Source organism: Cervus elaphus, chromosome 26 (genome assembly GCF_910594005.1).
Source record: "Cervus elaphus chromosome 26, mCerEla1.1, whole genome shotgun sequence".
In the NCBI taxonomy this organism is placed as follows: Eukaryota; Metazoa; Chordata; class Mammalia; order Artiodactyla; family Cervidae; genus Cervus; species Cervus elaphus.
In genome coordinates, this window is record NC_057840.1 from 38,426,485 (window position 1) to 38,446,408 (window position 19,924).

Sequence of the window (19,924 nt, forward strand, 5' to 3'; positions counted from 1 at the left end):
ATGGTGTTAGGAAGTGTTCTAATTTCATTCTTTTACACGTAGTTGACCAGTTTTTCCAGCACAACTTCCTGAAGAGACTCTTTTCTCCACTGTATGTTTTTGCCTCTTTTGTCAAAGATAAGATGTCGATAGGTGTGTGGATTTATCTCCAGGATTTCTATCTTGTTCCATTAGTCTGTATTTCTATTTCTGTGCCAGTACCATACTGTATTCATCTTTACAGTAAAATAAAAATCTAAAAAAAAAAAAAAAAGGCACAGAGAATTCTGAAGCAGAAAGAGCAGTGGTTTGACTTGGATTCCACCTTGCTCTACTCCTCTGAAGCTCCATTCTGAGTCATTCTTTTGTTTGAAAATATCTGTTATTTTGCCTTCACTTTTTTTTTTTTTTTGGCCTTCACTTTTGCCCAATAATTTCATTGAGCACAAAAATCTCAATTTATAGTTATGTTCCTTCAGCATGTTGAAGATATTACTTCATAATCATTTGGTTTCTACTTACGCTTCTGAAGGACTTCCCTGGTGGCTCAGATGGTAAAGTGTCTGCCTATAATGCAGGAGACCCAGGTTTGATCCCTGGGTTGGGAAGACCCTCTGGAAAAGGAAATGGCAGCCCACTCCAGTAGTCTTGCCTGGAAAATCCCATGGACAGAGGAGCGTGGTAGGCTACAGCCCATGGGGTTGCAAAGAGTCGGACACGACTGAGCGACTTCACTTTCCTTTCCTTATGCTTCTGAGAAGCAGCTGTCAAATTTATTGTTGTTTATTTGTAAGTAATTTAGTTTTATCTTTCTGGTTACTTTACAATCTTATGTTTTACGATGATGCTTCTGGATGCTGAATTTTCTTTTCTCTTATCTTCCCTTCCTTTCTGTTCTGTTCTTCTTTCTCTCTTCTCCTTTTTTCTTTCTTTCTTATCTTTCTTTTCACTTTTTATTTTTTTGCTTCTCTCTTGCTTATATATTCTTCTAGGTAAACTTTAGCATATCTAGCATTTCAAAAAGTTTTAAAGAAAATTTAAATTTTGATTATAATTTTATTTAACCTATTAGTTAATTTAGAACAAATCAATATTTTTGGTATGCTTAATATTCCTATTTAGGAACATGCTATTTCTATCAAATTAAAAATATCTCTTTGTAAATGTTTGCTAATTATCAAATCACCTTACATAATTCTTGTTAAATAAGTTTATGTTTGCTATATTTTTGTTCCTATTTTGAAAAGACAATTTCCTTTTAAAAAAAAATCTGTATTTTCTATTTGATTATTTCTGCATTAAAGAAATCTACTGATTTTTTTGTATTTTTACTATCAAGATAGGTCAGATTCTACATGGTATTTAGAGAAATAACCTAAAGCTCAGAACTAAAAACATATGCAAACAGGAAAATTTTTTTTCAAATGCAGCAAAATCTTTTTTTTTAAGTTTTCTGTGTTTTGAACAATTTTAGATTTATAACAAAATTAAAAGAAATCTACAGAGACTGAAACCTATTTTTAATGACAAATATACTTATTAGACAAATTTAGTTGACCTGAGAGTACATTTTATTTACAAATAGACAGGAAAAAAAAGTAAGAATTGAATATAATCCAGAGAAAATAGTTTAATATATTTATTTTCCTATTAAAGGTTAGATAAACATATTTGACTACAGAAATGCCTAGTTGTAAAGGCTAATCAAATTTAAATGGGGAAATAAATAGACAGAAAGATTTGGTGTATTAAAATTAGTAGAATTTGGATGATATTCTCCAAGGATAATTAAAGATACTAATAAATTCCAATGCAGAGTTAGTAGAAATAATTTTTGAGACATCAGGATATACCTAATTTTTCCCCTAGAATATAGTTAAGTATATACCCTAGAAATTACAGAATCAGCATTAATATTTGAAGCTAAAGTAAAACAAATGATCAATTTATAATTTAGAAATACCTGGACAAGCTTAAGTGGCTGCTTAACTTTGTAAAAACAAATCAGGTCAGACCAATTAAATTCTGTTCCATGGAAGAATGGCCACCTACAAAGATATGAAGCATTTGTAAAACATAATTTGTTTTAATTTCAATAAATGTTTTTGTTTTATTGTGTATGATATCTTATTTTTAAGTTAAGACAGTATAGGGTGATGTGCCATTCTCCATGGTTAGTTATCTTTAATATGTCCCCAACTAGGTGCTCATATTAACAGGTAGTAACAAAAATTCATCATGGAATCCTTTGGAGTTAATAACTTGAATCTAAAGAAAGGAGTCTAAGGTTGAACATCTGAGCAAAAGTTTTGAGATAAACTGAGCTAAATACTAGTATTATTATCTGGTGATAGACTTAAAAACAATATTGAAATATTAGAAAAAAAATTCTAAAAAAAATTGATACCAGTAGAGAAAACTATGCAATATGAAGAGTATTTTCTGAACATATTTGGGATAAAACAGTTGCATGGCATGGAAATACTGGCTCAATAAGAGTATAAAATTAAAAAAAAAATTCCAATATGTTTCTGGGGTAGAAGTTGAGCTGAGGTGTAAGTATCAAGATGATCATAGATCAAAATGTGATTGTAACAAAAAGTACTTATTAAAAGAGAGAAAGAAAGAAATGTGGAAGGAAGGAAAGAAAGAGATGCAAACAGAATTTAGTTGTATTGAAAAGCATATGGCATACAAGCTCTAAAAAAAAAATCACTCTTTTATACACTACTAGTCATGCTTAGATTAGAATGTTACATCTCATTTTAGTCAACACATTTTAAAAGGATGTGAAGAATGAAAATGGATTTGAAGAAGGGCAACAAGAATGATTGAAGTGCTAGGGTATATATCCTTGGATGAAAAGTTAAGAGTTCAGTATTGTTTGGACTAGAAAAGGGATAGGTAAAGAATGATTTTATTATCATTTTCAAGTATAGAAAGGATTTTTGTGAAAGATAACCCCCATTGGTGATTTCTCAGATCTATAGAGGATGAAAAAAGCACAAAGGAGCTTAAGTTTAAAGCAGAAAAGATCAGGTTTGGATACAAGGCAGATGTCTCTGCCGTCGGGGAGATGAAATTTGAAATGACTTCTAAAGGAGGCTATGAGCCAAGCAGCCATGCCGGTCTCCATTTGGACGTATTGTTAAGCATGAAAGCAAACTTGGGAAAGATGGCCTATATCAGGGCTCATCAAACTACTTCCCTACTAGTCAAATTTGGCCCACCACCCGTTTTCGGACAACCCACGAGCTAAGAATGTCTTACATTTTTAAATTGTTGAGAATAAATCAAAAGAAGAATATTTTATGACAGAAGAAAATTATATGAAATTTGCTTTCAGTGTCCCTAAATAAAGTTTTGCTGGAACACAGCCACCTCCATTTGTTAAGATACAGGGGCTACTTTGGTGCTGGCAACAGCAGAGTTGAGTAGTTGCAAGTGAGACCATACGATCCACAAAATCTAAAATAATTATTATCTGGCACTTTATGGGAAAAGTTTCCTGACGCTTGACCTATATGATTGTAGCCACTTACACAACACGTGGATTTTTTTCCTCCAAAGTCTAGAAGCTTTCTCTGTTGTAATAAAAGTGAACCCCCCTGGGGTCAGCGGATGAATATAAGCGGCACATTCTTTGAAGTATCTTTGAGAGAGCTTTGGGTCCACAGAAGAACACGCCAATGTTGCTGCTGTGGTGGGGGTGAGACAAGAACAGAATGTGTTACACAGGGCAAGACCAGCCAGCAGCCAAGACAGAAGGATACAGTTAGCGAGTAGCTGTGGTTGTGACTTTATGTATTTTTCTCCACCCACTTTCTTCTTTCCTCAAAATATTTTTTTTAATTTTAATTGGAGGCTAATTACTTTACAATATTGTAGTGGTTTTGCCATACATTGACAGGAATCAGCCAAGTCCTCAAAATCTTTTCTCCTACTTTTAGCACCATATTCTCCCACAGGTTCCCAGAATCCTGTTAAGCTCTGTATCATAAGATGCTGTGTGATACAGATAGGTGATGTGAAGAAGATTGAGGTTGGCAGGTGCCATGATGACAGATGAAGGCGTTTCATTATAGAGGTGATATTGGGTGGAATTTTGGTCGTGACCTTGATTAGCATTCTCTTGCATTGGTGATTAGAATGTCACCTCCCCAAGAGCAAGAACCTGGTCTGTCTTACTCATTTCTGTAATCCTGGGTAGACAATATTTGTTTGCTGAGGATATGAACAAATGGCTCTGTTCCCTATTATCCGCATCCTCTTGAGCAAGACTATGAACCTCAATCTCCACATGAGAACTAAGATAATAATGACTACGTGGTATGCTTTATCCAAGGCAAAATGAGATAATACATTCCAAAAGGTTTTAAAAGTGTTAGTTATTACTATAATTCAACCCTGCCTTTTCATAGTTAAGATCATTTATATGAAAGTCCTAGCAACTTTTGCTACTTCTCCTGTTGGAATTACTTTAATTTTCAAAGAATGCCAAAAAGAAGAGTTGGAAAGGAAAATCACATGGCTGAAAATGAAGTCACCTCAAAGTTGTCCTCTCTAATTATGGAATTTCAGAAAACAGTGTTGAAGGGATGTTTTTGCATATAATGAATGTCCCAGGGCTGCGCCAATCCCTTGAAAACACAACTGCTGACTCTCCTTATGTATAAATAATGAGTTAGCACCAGGATTCCTGTTGTCTCTGAAAAGCGGGAGTGACCAGTCTCTACAGGGACTTATAGAAACCATGATTTCCCTTATCTTGCATTGTGCTATTCCTTGTAGTATTTTTCTAATCTCTGGCACAAGCTTAATTCGTGGTTCGAGTCTGGGTCAGAAGTTCTCATACTTTGCTAGGCATAAAATTATCTAGGCAGATTATTAAAACAGAGTCTCAGGCTCGAATCCAAGGAATGCATTTTTAGCAAGCCTCCCAGGTGCTATTAAAGCACATGGCCCTATGAGCTATCCTCTGAGAAAGACTGTCTTAGAAAAATTCCTTGAACTTCAGGACCAGCCCTTCACAACACCTTTACCTCCTCATATCGTGTTTGTTGAGAAACACCTCTATAACCTCATTCTTCTTAGCTTGTGTGTTAACATGATTCTCTGCCATGTATTGGATCCACAATTAATTATGTGTTCATGAACAATAATAGCCATGGTAGAAATTGATGGTTCAATTACGTTTCAAACTCTAGCTTCAAAGGAACTTATCAAGTGGATTCGTTTGTAAATGACAATATGTTTAAAATGGTTAAGTATTATTTTTAAAGAGATTATTCCTATGGCTAAATTTGAGAAAACACTTTTTCAGGAAACATTTCCCACTGGAAAAAATATGAGTTTATGACTTAATGAAGTAATTTAAAGGTGTTTATGGGCTTCCCTAGTGGCTCAGACAGTAAAGACTCTACTTTCAATGCAGGAGACCCGAAGTTGATCCCTGGATTGGGACGATACCCTGGAGAAGGGAATGGCAACCCACTCCGGTATTTTTGCCTTAAGAATTTCACGGACAGGGAGCCTGGCGGGCTACAGTTCATGGGGTCGCAAAGAGTCGGACATGACTGAGGAGCTAACGCACATGGAACTATCAGCCGATGGTTGAGTGCTGTTGATTCATCACTTCATTGCTGGGCATGATAATTAGCTTCCCAAAGTCCCCCTTTGGGGACTTTGTCCACGGGGACAGTTCTATACCAAACTCTTAAGTGTCTCTGTGAGGGTTAGATCAGACTTAGCATGTAGTGAGCTGTCAAGAATGGTTAGCTTACATTACAACCTACATTATGTCTGCCTGCTGCAAGAAGCTGACCACAGGATGTGATGTGGACTGTTAACCCAGCAGAGATTACAGACTTCCTGGACCAGCACTCTTGCACTAGGAATTTTTGTTTTTTATCTGAAGTATTCATCTTTTTTTTTTGTATTGGGGTATAGCTGGCTAACGATGTTGGGATAGTTCTAGGTGAACAGTGAAGGGGCTCAGCCATACATACACATGTGTCCATTCCCCCCATACTCTCCTCCCACACAGGCTTGTACTAGGTTTTTTGAGTTCTGGACTGTCGCATTTTGAATGATAGATGGGTCAGGCGAAAGCCTTCCCCGTGAGGAGTCTGATGCCCAGAGGCAACCTTGCATCTATGTTCAAAGACACTGATATGGGTGGTAATATTTTTCCATTAGTGTAGGTGTCACCAAAGAGATTGCCCACTGGTCCATTCCCAACAGGCTAAGATTGCCCTTTCGCTTGCAGCCACATGTGACTGTTTGCAGATCATGAAGATGCTCTTTGATGCTCTGCCTTTAAGACTCCATTTCAAAGGATTCTGACTGCTGGCTGCCAGGTGTACCCCTGGTGTCCCCAGCAGTTCACAGCTACCCTGCCTCCTTTGAAGGTGCGGCTATTACACTGCACAGCCGAGCACACATGTTTCTGTATTTATGTGACTGTCATGGTTATGTCATCGCCAAAAAGTCTCACAAAGGCCCTTCATCATCTGCCTTCCACTAAGGCAGAAAGGCCAGTCCTTCCTTGGCTCTCTGTGCATTATGGTCCCCATACATGGCATGCTTCTGTGTGCCTTGCTTCCCTGCCTTGGCGTTTGTGATTTCAAGTATGGACCTTTCTCATCACAAAGCCTCACTGTGAAGCAAGGAGCCAAGAAGCCTCACAAAGTAGTGAAGGCACTGATGTGGCAGCTTTTTTTTTCTTTTATGAGGCAACGGACAAGTGCAACAGAACCCTAATGGGGTTGCTAAAGAAAAAACATTCTTCTATAAAGTTTAATTACCCACGAATGCTCAGAATGAAAAAAAAAAGATTCTCTGTAAAAGAAGTATAAAACCACAGGCATTATTCTTCAGTTTACAGCCTGCAAGTTGCAGAGTTTGCACACACGGGAGGCGTTGGATTGGGGACAGCATTAGCGGCATTGATCAGTTTGGGCATCTGACATTGATGGGGAAAGGACAAATTTTACACAAGTTGCAGAGATGGTTAACATTAACAGCATTTTTAGCTCTGATAAACAATAAAGAAAATTCTCTTGTTCCCCTCTTATTTGCTAAATGACTATTGTGCTCGTTTTTTTGTGGGCTTGATGCATTTGTCAAAACAGTTCGGTGATGCCATGTATGAAAGGCAGCCAAAATGTCACTTCCCGGGAGGTTTCCAGCCAGCAGATAAATGGGAGAGTGAGTGTAATCCCACCACCTTACTGGCTTCCCAGGTTCTCCCATCTTGAGCCTTGCTCTCTTTAAATTGCATGTTTGTTTTTATGTGTTGGCTCTTATGCTTGGTAAGTTATAACCCTATAGGGGCAGACCCTAAACCCCATTTAAAAAAAAATCAAATTACTTTATGCCCCGAGTGCACTCTGCAAATAAAATCGATAAACAGAAGCTTCCCGTGGATTTATGGAGGCTTAGAAAGAAGACAATGAGAACTACAAGCTCCCTATCAGACAATGGACACAACTTCCATTTAATCTTCCCTAGAGAATGCTTTTCATTAGAGAAGCCTTCAAATAATTCATCTCATAATTATATTTTGAATAACACCTTCCTTTTCGTAACCAGAGATGATAACTGTGTTGGCCATTTTTTTTTTTAAAACCCACCTCCCAATTATTTATAGCAGCCTCCTCTGCTACTTTTTGCTGCGACCTAATTATTTGGGGGTTGATGAGGGGCTACAGGCGTCTCTAACGGTGTTTGCTCATGGCTGACACACTTCTCTAGCTCTTCCCACCAACTCCATCTTCTCTGGTGCGTCAGCACTCTTGTCCCAGATTCCTCATCCTTCTCGTGGTACCTTCACTAGCTACAGCTGGTGACTGGACTTGGCTCTTAGGAGCACAAAGCTGCTGCCCCTGAGAGCATCATGGTTAAAAATGTGTGTTGTTGTGTGTTTGCTCAGTCGTGTTCAGCTCTTTGCGACCCCATGGACTGTAGCCCGCCAGGCTTCTCTGTCCATGGAATTTTCCAGGTAAGAATACTGGAGTAGGTTGCCATTTCCTACTCCAGGGGATCTTCCTGACCCAGGAATCGAACCCGCATTTCTTGGGTCTCCTGCATTGGCAGGCAGATTCTTTACCACTGCGCCACCTGGGAAGCCCCTCATGATTAAAATAGGGGAGAGAAATGAAAGCAGCTGACTTGTAGTATTGGATCCCCGTGGCAGAGCTATGTTTCTGCCAATTGTGTTCACTCCTTCCTCTGATAAAACTGAAAACATACATCTCATACAGAAATACATCACACAGAAATATCCTAATATTTTTGCTGTATCTAATGCTTCATAGATAATTCCCAAAGAGAATGCAGAATAATGATAAATCTACCTTGTGCTCACCGACCTTCCTAGTCCCACCTACCACAAATGGAATAATGCCAGCAATTTTCAGTGAATCTTCACTTGATCATAATAGGACTGGATGTCCTCTGATGGAAGGACACTGTTTATGTATGCTAACAATGCCCAGTCATAAGTTTATGGTGACTTTCTTTTTCTCTTGAAGCTATAATTTGTTTTTTGTGGAATTTCTACCAAAGTCTATTTCTTTGAGTATTCTGAGCAATTTAGTCATATAAGGAATGTTTAGGATATCTTTTTAGACAGACAGACTTGTGTGCTATAATCAGAATGTTAATTTCTTAAAAATATCATTTAAAAACATTTTGTGCATATGTACATACAAATGAGAATTGGACAATGTGCACACAAGCAAATGTGGCTCCAGGTGGACACATTTACTCAATTTAGTAGAAAGGTATTTTTACATTTCTGAAAACAATGGGTGGTCTAAAATACATTCATGTAGCATGGATCAGAAGTTCCCAGTCATATGGTAAGTCGGCATCTTTCTTCACTTTGGGGTTGTACTGTTCTAACAAATGGTAGTATTCTTCTATTCTTTATTTTTTCTTCCAGAGAAAAGAAACACTTCTACTGAAGCTATGAAAAAAGTGTCCAGATCTTCTAAGTTTTTATGGTAATTAATTGCATAAAGTTTTACGCCTACAAGGCATGGTGAAGTTATTAGTAGATAAGTCAAAAGTGGCAAACTATAAATATTATGTGAAATATAAGATCAAGATTGAAGTCTTATGGAGTATCGTTTTATTCAATTAATTAAAGACAACAGACCTACAAATCCAGAAGGTTGAGCACACACATAACATGTGTTTATCAAAAAGTAGCTAGATGTGATAAAGATATATTTATTTTCATTCTGTCTACCTTCTTGGAAACAATTTCCTGATTTTCTGAACGTTTGCCTAAAGTTTGGAGTCATAATAACATCTACAAATGATGGTACGTAGCTGCCATTTTTGTATAAGACATGCATTTCTAAAGATTAATAAGACACAGATATCAATGTGTGTATTTAATTAACATTTGTATTTTAATTAAAAGAATAGTTTCCATTGTCTGTGAGTTTAGAGTAATTTTCTGTGCTTGTCTAACTTAAGCAATGTACAGCAACAGTTCCGTGCATGTCAGTTTGGCCATATCAATAAAAGACTTACTTTTTACACGTCCGCTTACTATTTGTTGATCTTCTTTTAAAATTATACTTGTGCTTTTGTTAAACAGCTGATGCAATTATGAAAATTAATTGCACATAAAAACAACAGCGTATACTTCCCTGTTTTCTACTCTCTGTCTTTGATCTCTTTAAAATTTTTTCTTTCCCTTTCCTTATTTGTATTCATTTTGAGGCCCATCAATTTGTGTCTCCATTACTGTTATTTTTGCAATTTTCTGCTTCCTTTATAGCTTGCACTGTTCTCTTTGATCTACTTCCCTTCAAGCTTTATTTTTGGTGCTGTTTTTCATGTTCTGTAAAAAAATATTTTTGCCCCTCTTCCCTTTATTCTTTTGATTTAACTCCTTCTTCTTAGAACAAGAACAGACTACTGCTTTAAATGAACAGGTAAATGTTTTTAAAAGAGTAAGCCCCAAGAATACTCTGCTTTACACTGATGAATAGAAATGGTTGAGAGCCTACTTCAAAGACCCTCAAGAACAAAGAACCTTTTCTGAGGCCATGAACAAATCCAACAATTCTTTCTGGCCCATCTTTGCTGAAAGATACGAGCTAATGACAGGACAGACCTGTCTTGTATGAGTAGCCAATGAAACTTGGGAACAAATATCTCCTTGACATAATCGGGGGGGGGAAAACATACTGTTTATCTCTTTAATAACCATCTTGAGGAAAATTAATGTGACTTTGTTCTTTGTGCAGAACAATAATTGAATTGTGTGTTTTATTTATAACCTGGCAAAGGCCAGGATATTGAAATACTTCTCAATATTAGATTTTCTTGTTTAAAAATTAGATTCTATTGGCATTCTCTTTCTGTGATGTCTTCATTAAAAGCTTCATTAAACATAAATCTTATTTTACACAGCAGAAAACAAAATTATTTTAAGGAGGTCATTTAAAAAGTCTTTTGGAAGAGTAGTGCTAAGCCTTCTACTGGTGACTTGTCTTTTCCCAGGAATCTGGCATTCCATGAATAAAAGGATAATTGAGCTTTCCTAACCAGTGAATCCCAAAGGAAATCAACCCTAAATATTCACTGTGGGGACTAATGCTGAATCTGAAGCTTTGGCCACTTGATGTGAAGAGCCAACTCATTGAAAAAGACCACGGTGCTGGGAAAGATTGAGGGCAGGAGGAGAAGGGGACGACAGAGAATGAGATGGATGGCATCACCAACTCAATGGGCGTGAATCTGAACAAACTCTAGGATCCAGTGAAGGACAAAGAAGCCTGGAGGGCTACGGTCCTTGTGGGGGCAAGGAGTGGGACATGACTTAGCCAGGGAGCAGCAACAATAGTAACACGTGTCTAACGTTAATTACATTGATAGTTAGGTTGTATAATAAGTTGCAGTGTTAGAGAGTCTAAGGTTGTTACAGATACACTACTTTTAGAATTTGGGACTAGGAAGTATGATATAGAGGTTTGATTCAGTGACATCCAAACCTTGGGTTTTTTTTTTTTGTTTGTTTGTTTTTTAACTCTGGAAGAGATGAAGTCTTCCATTGGGAAGAGAGAGTTTCCATAACTCTTGTACTGAAAAATTCAACTGGGCTTTAAGTACATGTATATACTATACTTCGATTATGGCTTTTGAAAAGGAATGAACACACACTTCACAAGGCAAAGGGAAAAGTGAGGGCTATATGATTTTCCCACTTTCAAACTGTTCGCTACTCCTCACTCCCTGCAAAATCAGACAGACTCAATTCTCAGCACAATGCAATGTAATTTTGGAGGTAGAGTTTGTGCAAACACAGTTCTACCCTCTGTCTCTTGATGCTGTGTTTCTGGTTTACACCTTTCTGAGGGAAGGGAGATAATTAAATGGTTTGGTCTGAAAGGTCTTACTGGGCTGTAAATGTCATATGTAACACAAATCAACAAATACAATGTGAAGCATCAATAAGGGACAATCAAAGCTATGGTTTTTCCAGTAATCATGTAAGGTTGTGAGAGTTGGACCATAAAGAAGACTGAGCACAGAAGAATGGATGCTTTTGAACTGTGGCATTGGAGAAGACTCGAGAGTCCCTTGGACAGCAAGGAGATCAAACCAGTCAATCCTAAAGGAAATCAACTCTGAATATTCTTTGGAAGGACTGAAGCTGAAGCTCCAATACTTTGCCACCTGATGCAAAGAGCCAATTTATTGGAAAAGACCCTGATGCCAGGAAAGACTGCAAGAAAAGTGGGCAGCAAGAGGAGAAGTGGGCATCAGAGGATGAGATGGTTAGAGAGCGTCACCCACTCAATGGACATGAATCTGAGCAAACTCTGGGAGATGGGGAGGACAGAAGAACCTAGTGTGCTACAGTCTGAGGAGTCACAAAGAGTCAAACATGACTTAATGACTGAACAACAGCAAAAACAGCATAGAAAAGAGCAGTCTTATCTATAAAAGCTTGAAGACCAAGATACATGTGTCCCTGTCAAAAGCCTGCAATGTGGGGACATTAGTCCCATGATCATTGAAAATTGAGTATAAAACATTTATCAGAGGAATAATTTTTTTCCAAAAAAAAGAACATAGCAACATGATCCATGGCCTCCTGGATTATGCCAGGAACAGTGTCTGCTGTCTCAGGGCCTTGGCACATGCTACCCTTTTGCTTTTTCCTAGTTGCCCACACGGCACACTTGCCAGGTCCTTATCCTTCAGGTCTTTCCTCAAAAGTGGAAACTATTCTTTAATCAAAGACAATATTAGGACATGCTGCTTCCAAGACCTGTAGATGATGTGGGTTCAGAACAATGACTGATTTAGACAATGTATACAAATAACAACAAAAGCTTTGCATTAGTGCTTTGTACTTCACCAAGTTTTTCAACATACTATGCATTTTTAAATTATGAAAATAACAATGTGAGTGTATGGAATCATGCATGTTTTACACTGGGGCCCAAAAGCTCAAACAAACTCCCTTGTTTGTCACATAGTCAGTATCTTCTAGAATCAGAAAATATAGCCTTCACTCTTGTCTTACGGTCCCAGAGCAAATGCTTTTCCTCTTCTACTCTGAAGTTTACCATATAGTAGTCATACTTAAGTTTTTTTAAAAACTCATCTCACACACTGGCAAAGTAATGCTCAAATTTCTCCAAGCCAGGCTTCAACAGTATGTGAACCGTGAACTTCCAGATGTTCAAGCTGGATTTAGAAAAAGCAGAGGAACCAGAGATCAAATTGCCAACATCCACTGGATCACTGAAAAAAACAAGAGAGTTCCAGAAAAACATCTACTTGTGCCTTATAGACTACGCCAAAACTTTGACTGTGTGGATCACAGCAAACTGTAAAATTCTTAAAGAGGTGGGAATATCAGACCACCTGACCTTGCCTCCTGAGGCCTGCCTCCTGAGACCACCTGACCTCCTTGTATTCAGGTCAAGAAGCAACAGTTAGAACTTGACATGGAACAAGAGACTGGTCCCAAATCGGGACAGGAGTACGTCAAGGCTGTATATTGTTACCCTACTTATTTAACTTATATGCAGAGTACATCATGTAAAATGCTGGGCTGGACAAAGCACAACCTGGAATCAAGATTGCCGGGAGAAATATCAGTAACCTCGCATACAAAGATGACACCACCTTTATGGCAGAAAGCAAAGAAGAACTAAAGAGCCTCTTGAAGGTGAAAGAGGATAGTGAAAAAGCTGAGACATTACTTTGCCAACAAAAGTCCATCTAGTCAAAGCTATGGTTTTTCCAGTAGTCATGTATGGATGTGAGAGTTGGACTATAAAGAAAGCTGAGCACCGAAGATTTGATACTTTTGAACTGTGGTGTTGGAGGAGACTCTTGAGAGTCCCTTGGACTGCAAGGAGAGCAAACCAGTCAATCCTAAAGGAAATCAGTCTTGAATATTCATTGGAAGGACTGATGCTGAGGCTGAAACTCCAATACTTTGGCCACCTGATGTGAAGAGCTGACTCACTGGAAAACAACCTGATGCTGTGAAAGGTTGAGGGCAGAAGGAGAAGGGGACGACAGAGGATGAGATGGCTGGACGGCATCATTGACTCGATGGACATGAGTTTGAGCAAGCTCTGGGAGTTGGTAATGGACAGGGATGCCTGGCGTGCTGCAGTCCATGGGGTTGTAGGGAGTCAGACATGACTGAGAGACTGCACTGAACTGAGCTAAACTAATAATTAAAATAATAATGAGAGCAGCTAACACTGAACTCAAAGCAGTGTTCTAGGTCCTTCAGAATTCACACAGTTAATCCTCACAGAAGCCTAGGAGGTAAACAGTTTTATTACTTGCAGTTTATAGACAAGGGGATGGTCACAGCCAAGTTAAATAACCTGTTCAAGGTAAATTGGTGGTAATGATGGAGCCAGGATTTACAACCAGGTTCTCGGACTCCTGAATTCCTGCTTGGTTTTAGAATATTTTTTTTCTGCTTTGCAAGATATGCTAGGTACAGTTTACAGTTTGGCTAAGTGAATTCTCCAGTTGAGTAATTACAGATCAATCGTGTTTACCCAAGATTTCTTGAAGGCATAGACAGTTTAAGAAATACCATCTTCTGGACCTAGAGATTATCATACTAGGCAAAGTAAGTCGGAAAGAGAAAGACAAATACCATATGCTATCACTTGTATGTGGAACCTAAAATACAACACAAATGAACATATCTATGAAACAGGAACAACTCACAGATGCCAAGAACAGATTTCTGGTTGCCAAAGAGTAGGAAGATAGGGAACGGAAGGTTTGCTAGTTTGGGATTAGCAGATGCAAACTAGTATACGTGTAGTATGAAATAAACCACAATGTCTGATTGTATGGCACAGGGAATTATATTCCATATCCTGTGATAAACCATAATGGAAAAGACTATGAAACAATATACACGTAACTGAGACACTTTGCAGTAGGCAGAAACTAACACGACATTGTGCATCAACTACACTCCAATAGAAATTAATTTTAAAAATAAAGATAAATATAATCACTAAAGTCTTTTTCAGCTCTATTTCTTTTGGCCCATAGGTAATCTATCCTAAAAATCTAATGCAAAGATATATTAGAGGCTGGTTCGATAAGTAAATAAATAAATAAAAATTAAAAAGGAATACCATCTTCAACTGAGTTTAAGTATGAAAAACGTTAGGGCTCCCATGGTAACTCAGTGGTAAAGAATCCACTTGCTAATGCAGGAGACGTGGGTTCAATCCCTGGGTCGGGAAGATCCCCTGGAGAAGGAAATGGCAACTCACTCCAGTATTCTTGCCTGGGAAATCCCATGGACAGAGGAGTCTGGGGAGCTACAATCTACGGGGTTGCAAAAGATTCAGACATGACTTAGTGACTAAACAACAACAATGAAAAATTTCAATGCAGTTGACACTTGTCAGATGTTGTAAGATGGTCATGCACAGGTCTGTGGTTCCTGAAATATCCCATGACTACTTTTTCTAAGGTTGATGTTTTATCTCTAAAGAAGAGGCCCACTGCTGTGGATTAGCTGGTTTGTGCCCGAGGCTTTCCATTCCCGCAGCGGTGGAGACTGTGTCTCTCCTGGAGGCTCCCAGAGGCAGAGGAGAGAGCGAGCTGCTCACCTGGGGTGACTGAAGGCAACCTGCTGGAACTCGTGATTCCAGTTGGGTCTTCCATAGAAGGTTTTCTGCCTTAATCCTGTAATCACATCAGCATTTTCATCCCAGTGTAAAGCTATGTGAAAGGCCTAAAGTAAAAATTGTGGTATCAGATGGGTGTTTAGAGAGGAAGAAAAAGTATCTCTAATAAATGAAGGATGATGTAATTATGCTCACTTGTAGATTTAAAACACAATTTTTTAATAGGAAATTCTTTGTATTCCACCTGGGCACTATTGAAACAAAGCTCCTTCTCTGTGGTTGACATGCAGAAACGTGAGCCTGGAAAGATTTTTCTTGAGAGGATGCGAGTAATACAGTGAAAAGGGGTAAGGGAAAGCAGACACTAAGCTACTTTTTTTCTGCCAAATTTCTCAAAAACTAATCTCTAGCTCTGCCCCTGTTCACTTCACAGTAAACCTTAGGGATCTGAGAGGAGCCCTGACAGATTAAAGTGATAGAAAATGCCTAGAGTGAAGCTGGATTTTACAGTTAGATCTGCTTTTTGGAGTGAAACAATCTATGTTCAAGTTCAAATGCTAGGAGGATGTGGAGTCTGGCAGGCAGAACAGGTTGCCAGATCTAGTAAAGGGCAGGATTAGAGCTCTGTGCCAACGATTTGCCTTCAAATTGCACAAAAGCACCCAGGCATCAGGTAGTTGATAAGTAAGAGCCTGGGGCATAGCCATGCCTAGTGATGAGTTTATAAGTTGCTATCATTTGTTTCAGCTCATGCTGAACTCTGATAGGTAAGAAGGATTCTTGCTTCTTAACTCCTGAGATCTGTGTTTGCTGGGCTCAGGCCCCTCCAAAACTCTTGAGCTCATGGGTTTTACCCTTGGGTACTTCATTTGTTCAGTTCCTCTGACCAGTGTGAGTAGCAACACTGTGGGGCCCAACTCTTACCCCATGAACCTGCTGCAAGACTGGCTTCCCTGGCATGCTTCTCATCAGTCTAGAAAGCAGCCAGGAGTAAGGAGGTTGGGCCCTAACAAGCCAGTAGATGATGGAGACTTTGGTGGAGTCACAGAAATCCAGGCTGCAGGGAGTTGCCATTAGGCAAGCAAGTCTGAGCCCAGGTAGCAGGGCTACTGTAGGAATTGAGTTGGGAAGAGGACTTCAGGCAAGAGAGGGAAAACTGGCAAGAATCAGGCAGGACGCTCTTCTTAGGCAGGTTTGTCAACACAGAGAGTAAAGCAGAAAATAGGAGATAAGAGTTCAAGGCTAAGAACAGAAGTGGTAATTGAGGACTGAGTCTTGGAAACTGGCAGAAGCCCCATTATTAGAACTAGCACTCAAGGTCAGAGTTGTATCGGCCTCCAGATTAGAATGGAATTTTTGTCCCCACAGCCCTTTTGCTAACTCTAGAGGAAACTGGTTCCAGCAGTGGGTGGAAGAAGCAGCCAGGGACAATTGACTCCCTTTTTGACTAAGTGCCAAATCTAATGAACAACTCAGGCCTTATTCTTCTTGGCTTCTCTATCATGTGGCTGAACACTGCTTCTTGATTCTATTTTCATTACAAAATCCTAGTTCTTGTACTCTCTCTGGTTCTTGTTCTGATTCAAGGAAGAAACAGCAGTTGTTATTTTGTTATCCTATTCCCCTGTCTCCATATGGGAAGACTGCCTTCCCAGTCTCTAGGTCAGCTCTCTGAGTCTCTTTCAGACCACTACTCCCCAGAGAACTTCCATTTTTGCAACCCGATTAGCATCACCTGCGTAGGTGAATCAAAGTTTCTCTCCCAAACCGTCATCTTCCTGAGTAGAGGACTGCATCCTAAACTCCCCGAACACATTACTGTGTAGAATTCTTGTACCTTCAAATTGGCCATCCCAGCTAAAAGTGAATTATTAGGCTTTCCAAATAATTTGTGATGTCAAGTTACTTCTACCTACAATCGCTAAGTGATTGCCCTGGGCAGGCAGAATGTTATGAATCTCAGTACAAAGAAGAAAAAGAGAAGGTCTCCGCTCTGTGAGGAACTGGTCATTGGAAGAAGAGACAGACCATGTGCACAATTGTGCTTAGTCATTTCAGTAGTGTCCAACTCTTTGTGACCCCATGGAGTGTAGCCGCCTCCCCACTTCCTTAGGCTCCTCTGTTTATGGGGATTCTCCAAGTAAGAATATGGGAGTGGGTTGCCATGCCCTCCTCCAGGGGATCTCCCCAACCCAGGGAGGAACCCAGGTCTCCTGCATTGCAGGCAGATTCTTTCCCATCTGAACCCCCAGGGAAGCCCATGTGTACAAATACTATGACCTGAACCACCCAAAGTGAACTGGAGACCTAAGTTAACCTCGAATAGTTTTAACTAAGAGAACTGGGGAAGGCCTTTGTGGGAACTGGGCTTTAAAGTTCCAGGCAGCAGGCAACAGGAGGGACATACAGATGGCGCTAGTGGTAAAGAACCCACCTGCCAATTCAGGAGACGCAGGAGATGTGGTTTCGATCCCTGACGGGGGAAGATCCCCTAAAGAAGGGAATGGCAACCCACTCCAGTATTCTTGCCTGGAGAATCCCATGGACAGAGGAGCCTGGTGGGCTATAGTCCATGGGATCTCAAAGAGTCAGACATGACTGAGGTGCCTTAACATTGCATTGAAGGGAAAGGAAACAGTGTGAGGAGAGATGGAAGCGAGAAAGTCCTTGGTGTGGTTGGAGAACACACAGTTTGGTGGCTCTGGGGCCAGCAGCAAATGACAGGAATTGTATAGAACAAGGGGGCTGCTGTCAGGTCAGGGGGTGCCTGGAGGTATTTGCTAAGTTTGGGTATTGTTTAATAGAAAAAAGAGTTTTTCTCATTTCCGTCCATGATACTGTCCAGCTACCAATCACTGGTGTTTGAACATTTGGAATTATATTTGTTCCATATTTCTCTTCCCAATGTTCAATTAATCTCCAAACCCTGTTGATTTGCCCTTCATAATACCTTTTCCATCTGTCCCTTCTGTTCTTGTCATTCTGCCACTTTGAGGTTGTTGAATTCAGTTTAACAATTGGCTGTTTCTAAAACAGCCTCTTGATTCCTGACTGACAGCATGTACCAATTATTTTGTCCTGAAATTTAAGCGTCTCGAGAATTTCCAACATGTCATGGCAAAAATTTGGGAATGTGTCGATTTTAATTTACTGTTTTCAGAAGAAAAGTATCTCTTACAGTGTACTTTTGGAAGTGGCAGGGATGGGATGGGGCAGAGCTGTGTTGTCACAGAATCAAACAGAGCCTGCATCTTGCACCTTCCAAATGACTGGGATTGCCTAGGTGGACACTCAAAATCAATCCGTAGAAGCAGAAGAGCAAGCACTGGACCAGAAAGCAGAAGAAAAAGGCTGTGTTTGCACCTCACCAAATGGATCACTAGTCAAAAATCCCACTTGAAAGGAAAAGATGTTTTTCTGGAAAACATAATTAACACTATTTAATTCATGAAGGTGTTTCGAGTCTAGTTCCCAAGAAATCTCTATTTCAAAGTATTCCACAGGAATATTTAAGGCTGACTGCAAATAAGACCCTAAAAAAGCATTTAGCAACTGAATTTCAAGCAAAATCTTATTCATTTTCAGAAGCACAGAGTCAAATTACAGTGATATTCTATAGGGCCAAAGTGTGTACGTGTTGTGTGTGTGTGTGAGAGAGAGAGGGAGAGAGAGACAGAGAAAGAGAGAGACAGAGAGAGACTCAGGAGTGCATTCATTTGTAAATTTAGTGACTAATGCAAATCTCTGGCTCAAACACGCTTTCCTTAAATATCTACAGTAACTGTCACAGAAGTGCTGATTAGGACATAAATGTCATAACCTAGTAATCACTTCATCACTTCATTGTTAGCTTCCACATTAGAGAAGTTTCAGTGTTAATAGTACTGAATGATAACTGCTACATTTTAAATGTTTTCTAACTTCCCTTATAGCTCAGTTGGTAAAGAATCTGCCTGCAATGCAAGAGACCTGGGTTGGGAAGATCCTCTGGAAAAGGAAATGGCAAGCCACTCCAGTATTCTCGCCTGGAGAATCCCATGGACAGAGGAGCCTGGCAGGCTACAGTCCATGGGATCGCAAGAGTTGGACACGACTTAGAGACTAAACCACCACTACAGTAATCACTTCATCACTTCATTGATAGATTCCACATTAGAGAAGTTAGAAAACATTTAAAATGTAGCAGTTATCATTCAATACTATTAGCACTGAAACACTACCATGATGCAATATTTTGATATATAATACGTTATTTTTGGTAAACCTAAATTTGCTGCTGTTAAGTCTCTTCAGTCGTGTCTGACTCTGTGTGACCCCACAGACAGCAGCCCACCAGGCTCCGCCATCCCTGGGATTCTCCAGGCAAGAGTACTGGAGTGGGTTGCCTAACTTTAATATGGTGTTAATACATATTAATGGACAAGGCAGAACACCTATTCTAACAGAAGATCATTTTGATCTTAGGTGTATAAACATATATGTAAGCAATTTCTAAGAATGCCTTAAGAAAAATAAATCTCTAGATAAATCATATATTCATATTTATTTTCTATAGAAACAATTATTTTTTGTAAGAACCCAAATGTTTTACAACACAAAATGCTGAATGTCAACATCTGCGGATTTTTTCTGTTTGAACAGCTCAAAGCAATGAATTAGAACCAATTGAGGGCTCAGGACAATAGAGCTTAATCCACAATGTCTGCTTGACAATACTAAATTTCAAAGGCAATTTCCAATGACGTAATCTTTCTTGAGTTTCCAAACTTAGAATCTTCTCACCT

At 39.2% G+C, this 19,924-nt stretch overlaps 1 protein-coding gene and 1 non-coding gene across 2 annotated transcripts in view; one reads left to right on the plus strand and one right to left on the minus strand.

The window, feature by feature from the left end:
* Positions 1 to 515: 515 nt before the first annotated feature.
* Positions 516 to 587, plus strand: TRNAY-AUA. Its single transcript has one exon. It is a non-coding gene; the product is annotated as a tRNA-Tyr (tRNA).
* Positions 588 to 3,519: 2,932 nt separating this feature from the next.
* Positions 3,520 to 19,924, minus strand: part of NOX3 (NADPH oxidase 3) — a 67,636-nt gene continuing 51,231 nt past the window's right edge. The window contains exons 12-13 of the mRNA XM_043888435.1: positions 15,123 to 15,247; positions 3,520 to 3,677 (exon numbers count right to left, since the gene is read on the minus strand). Coding sequence (XP_043744370.1) covers positions 3,551 to 3,677; positions 15,123 to 15,247 — 252 coding nt within the window. The 3' untranslated portion in view covers positions 3,520 to 3,550. The remainder of the gene's footprint in view (positions 3,678 to 15,122; positions 15,248 to 19,924) is intronic.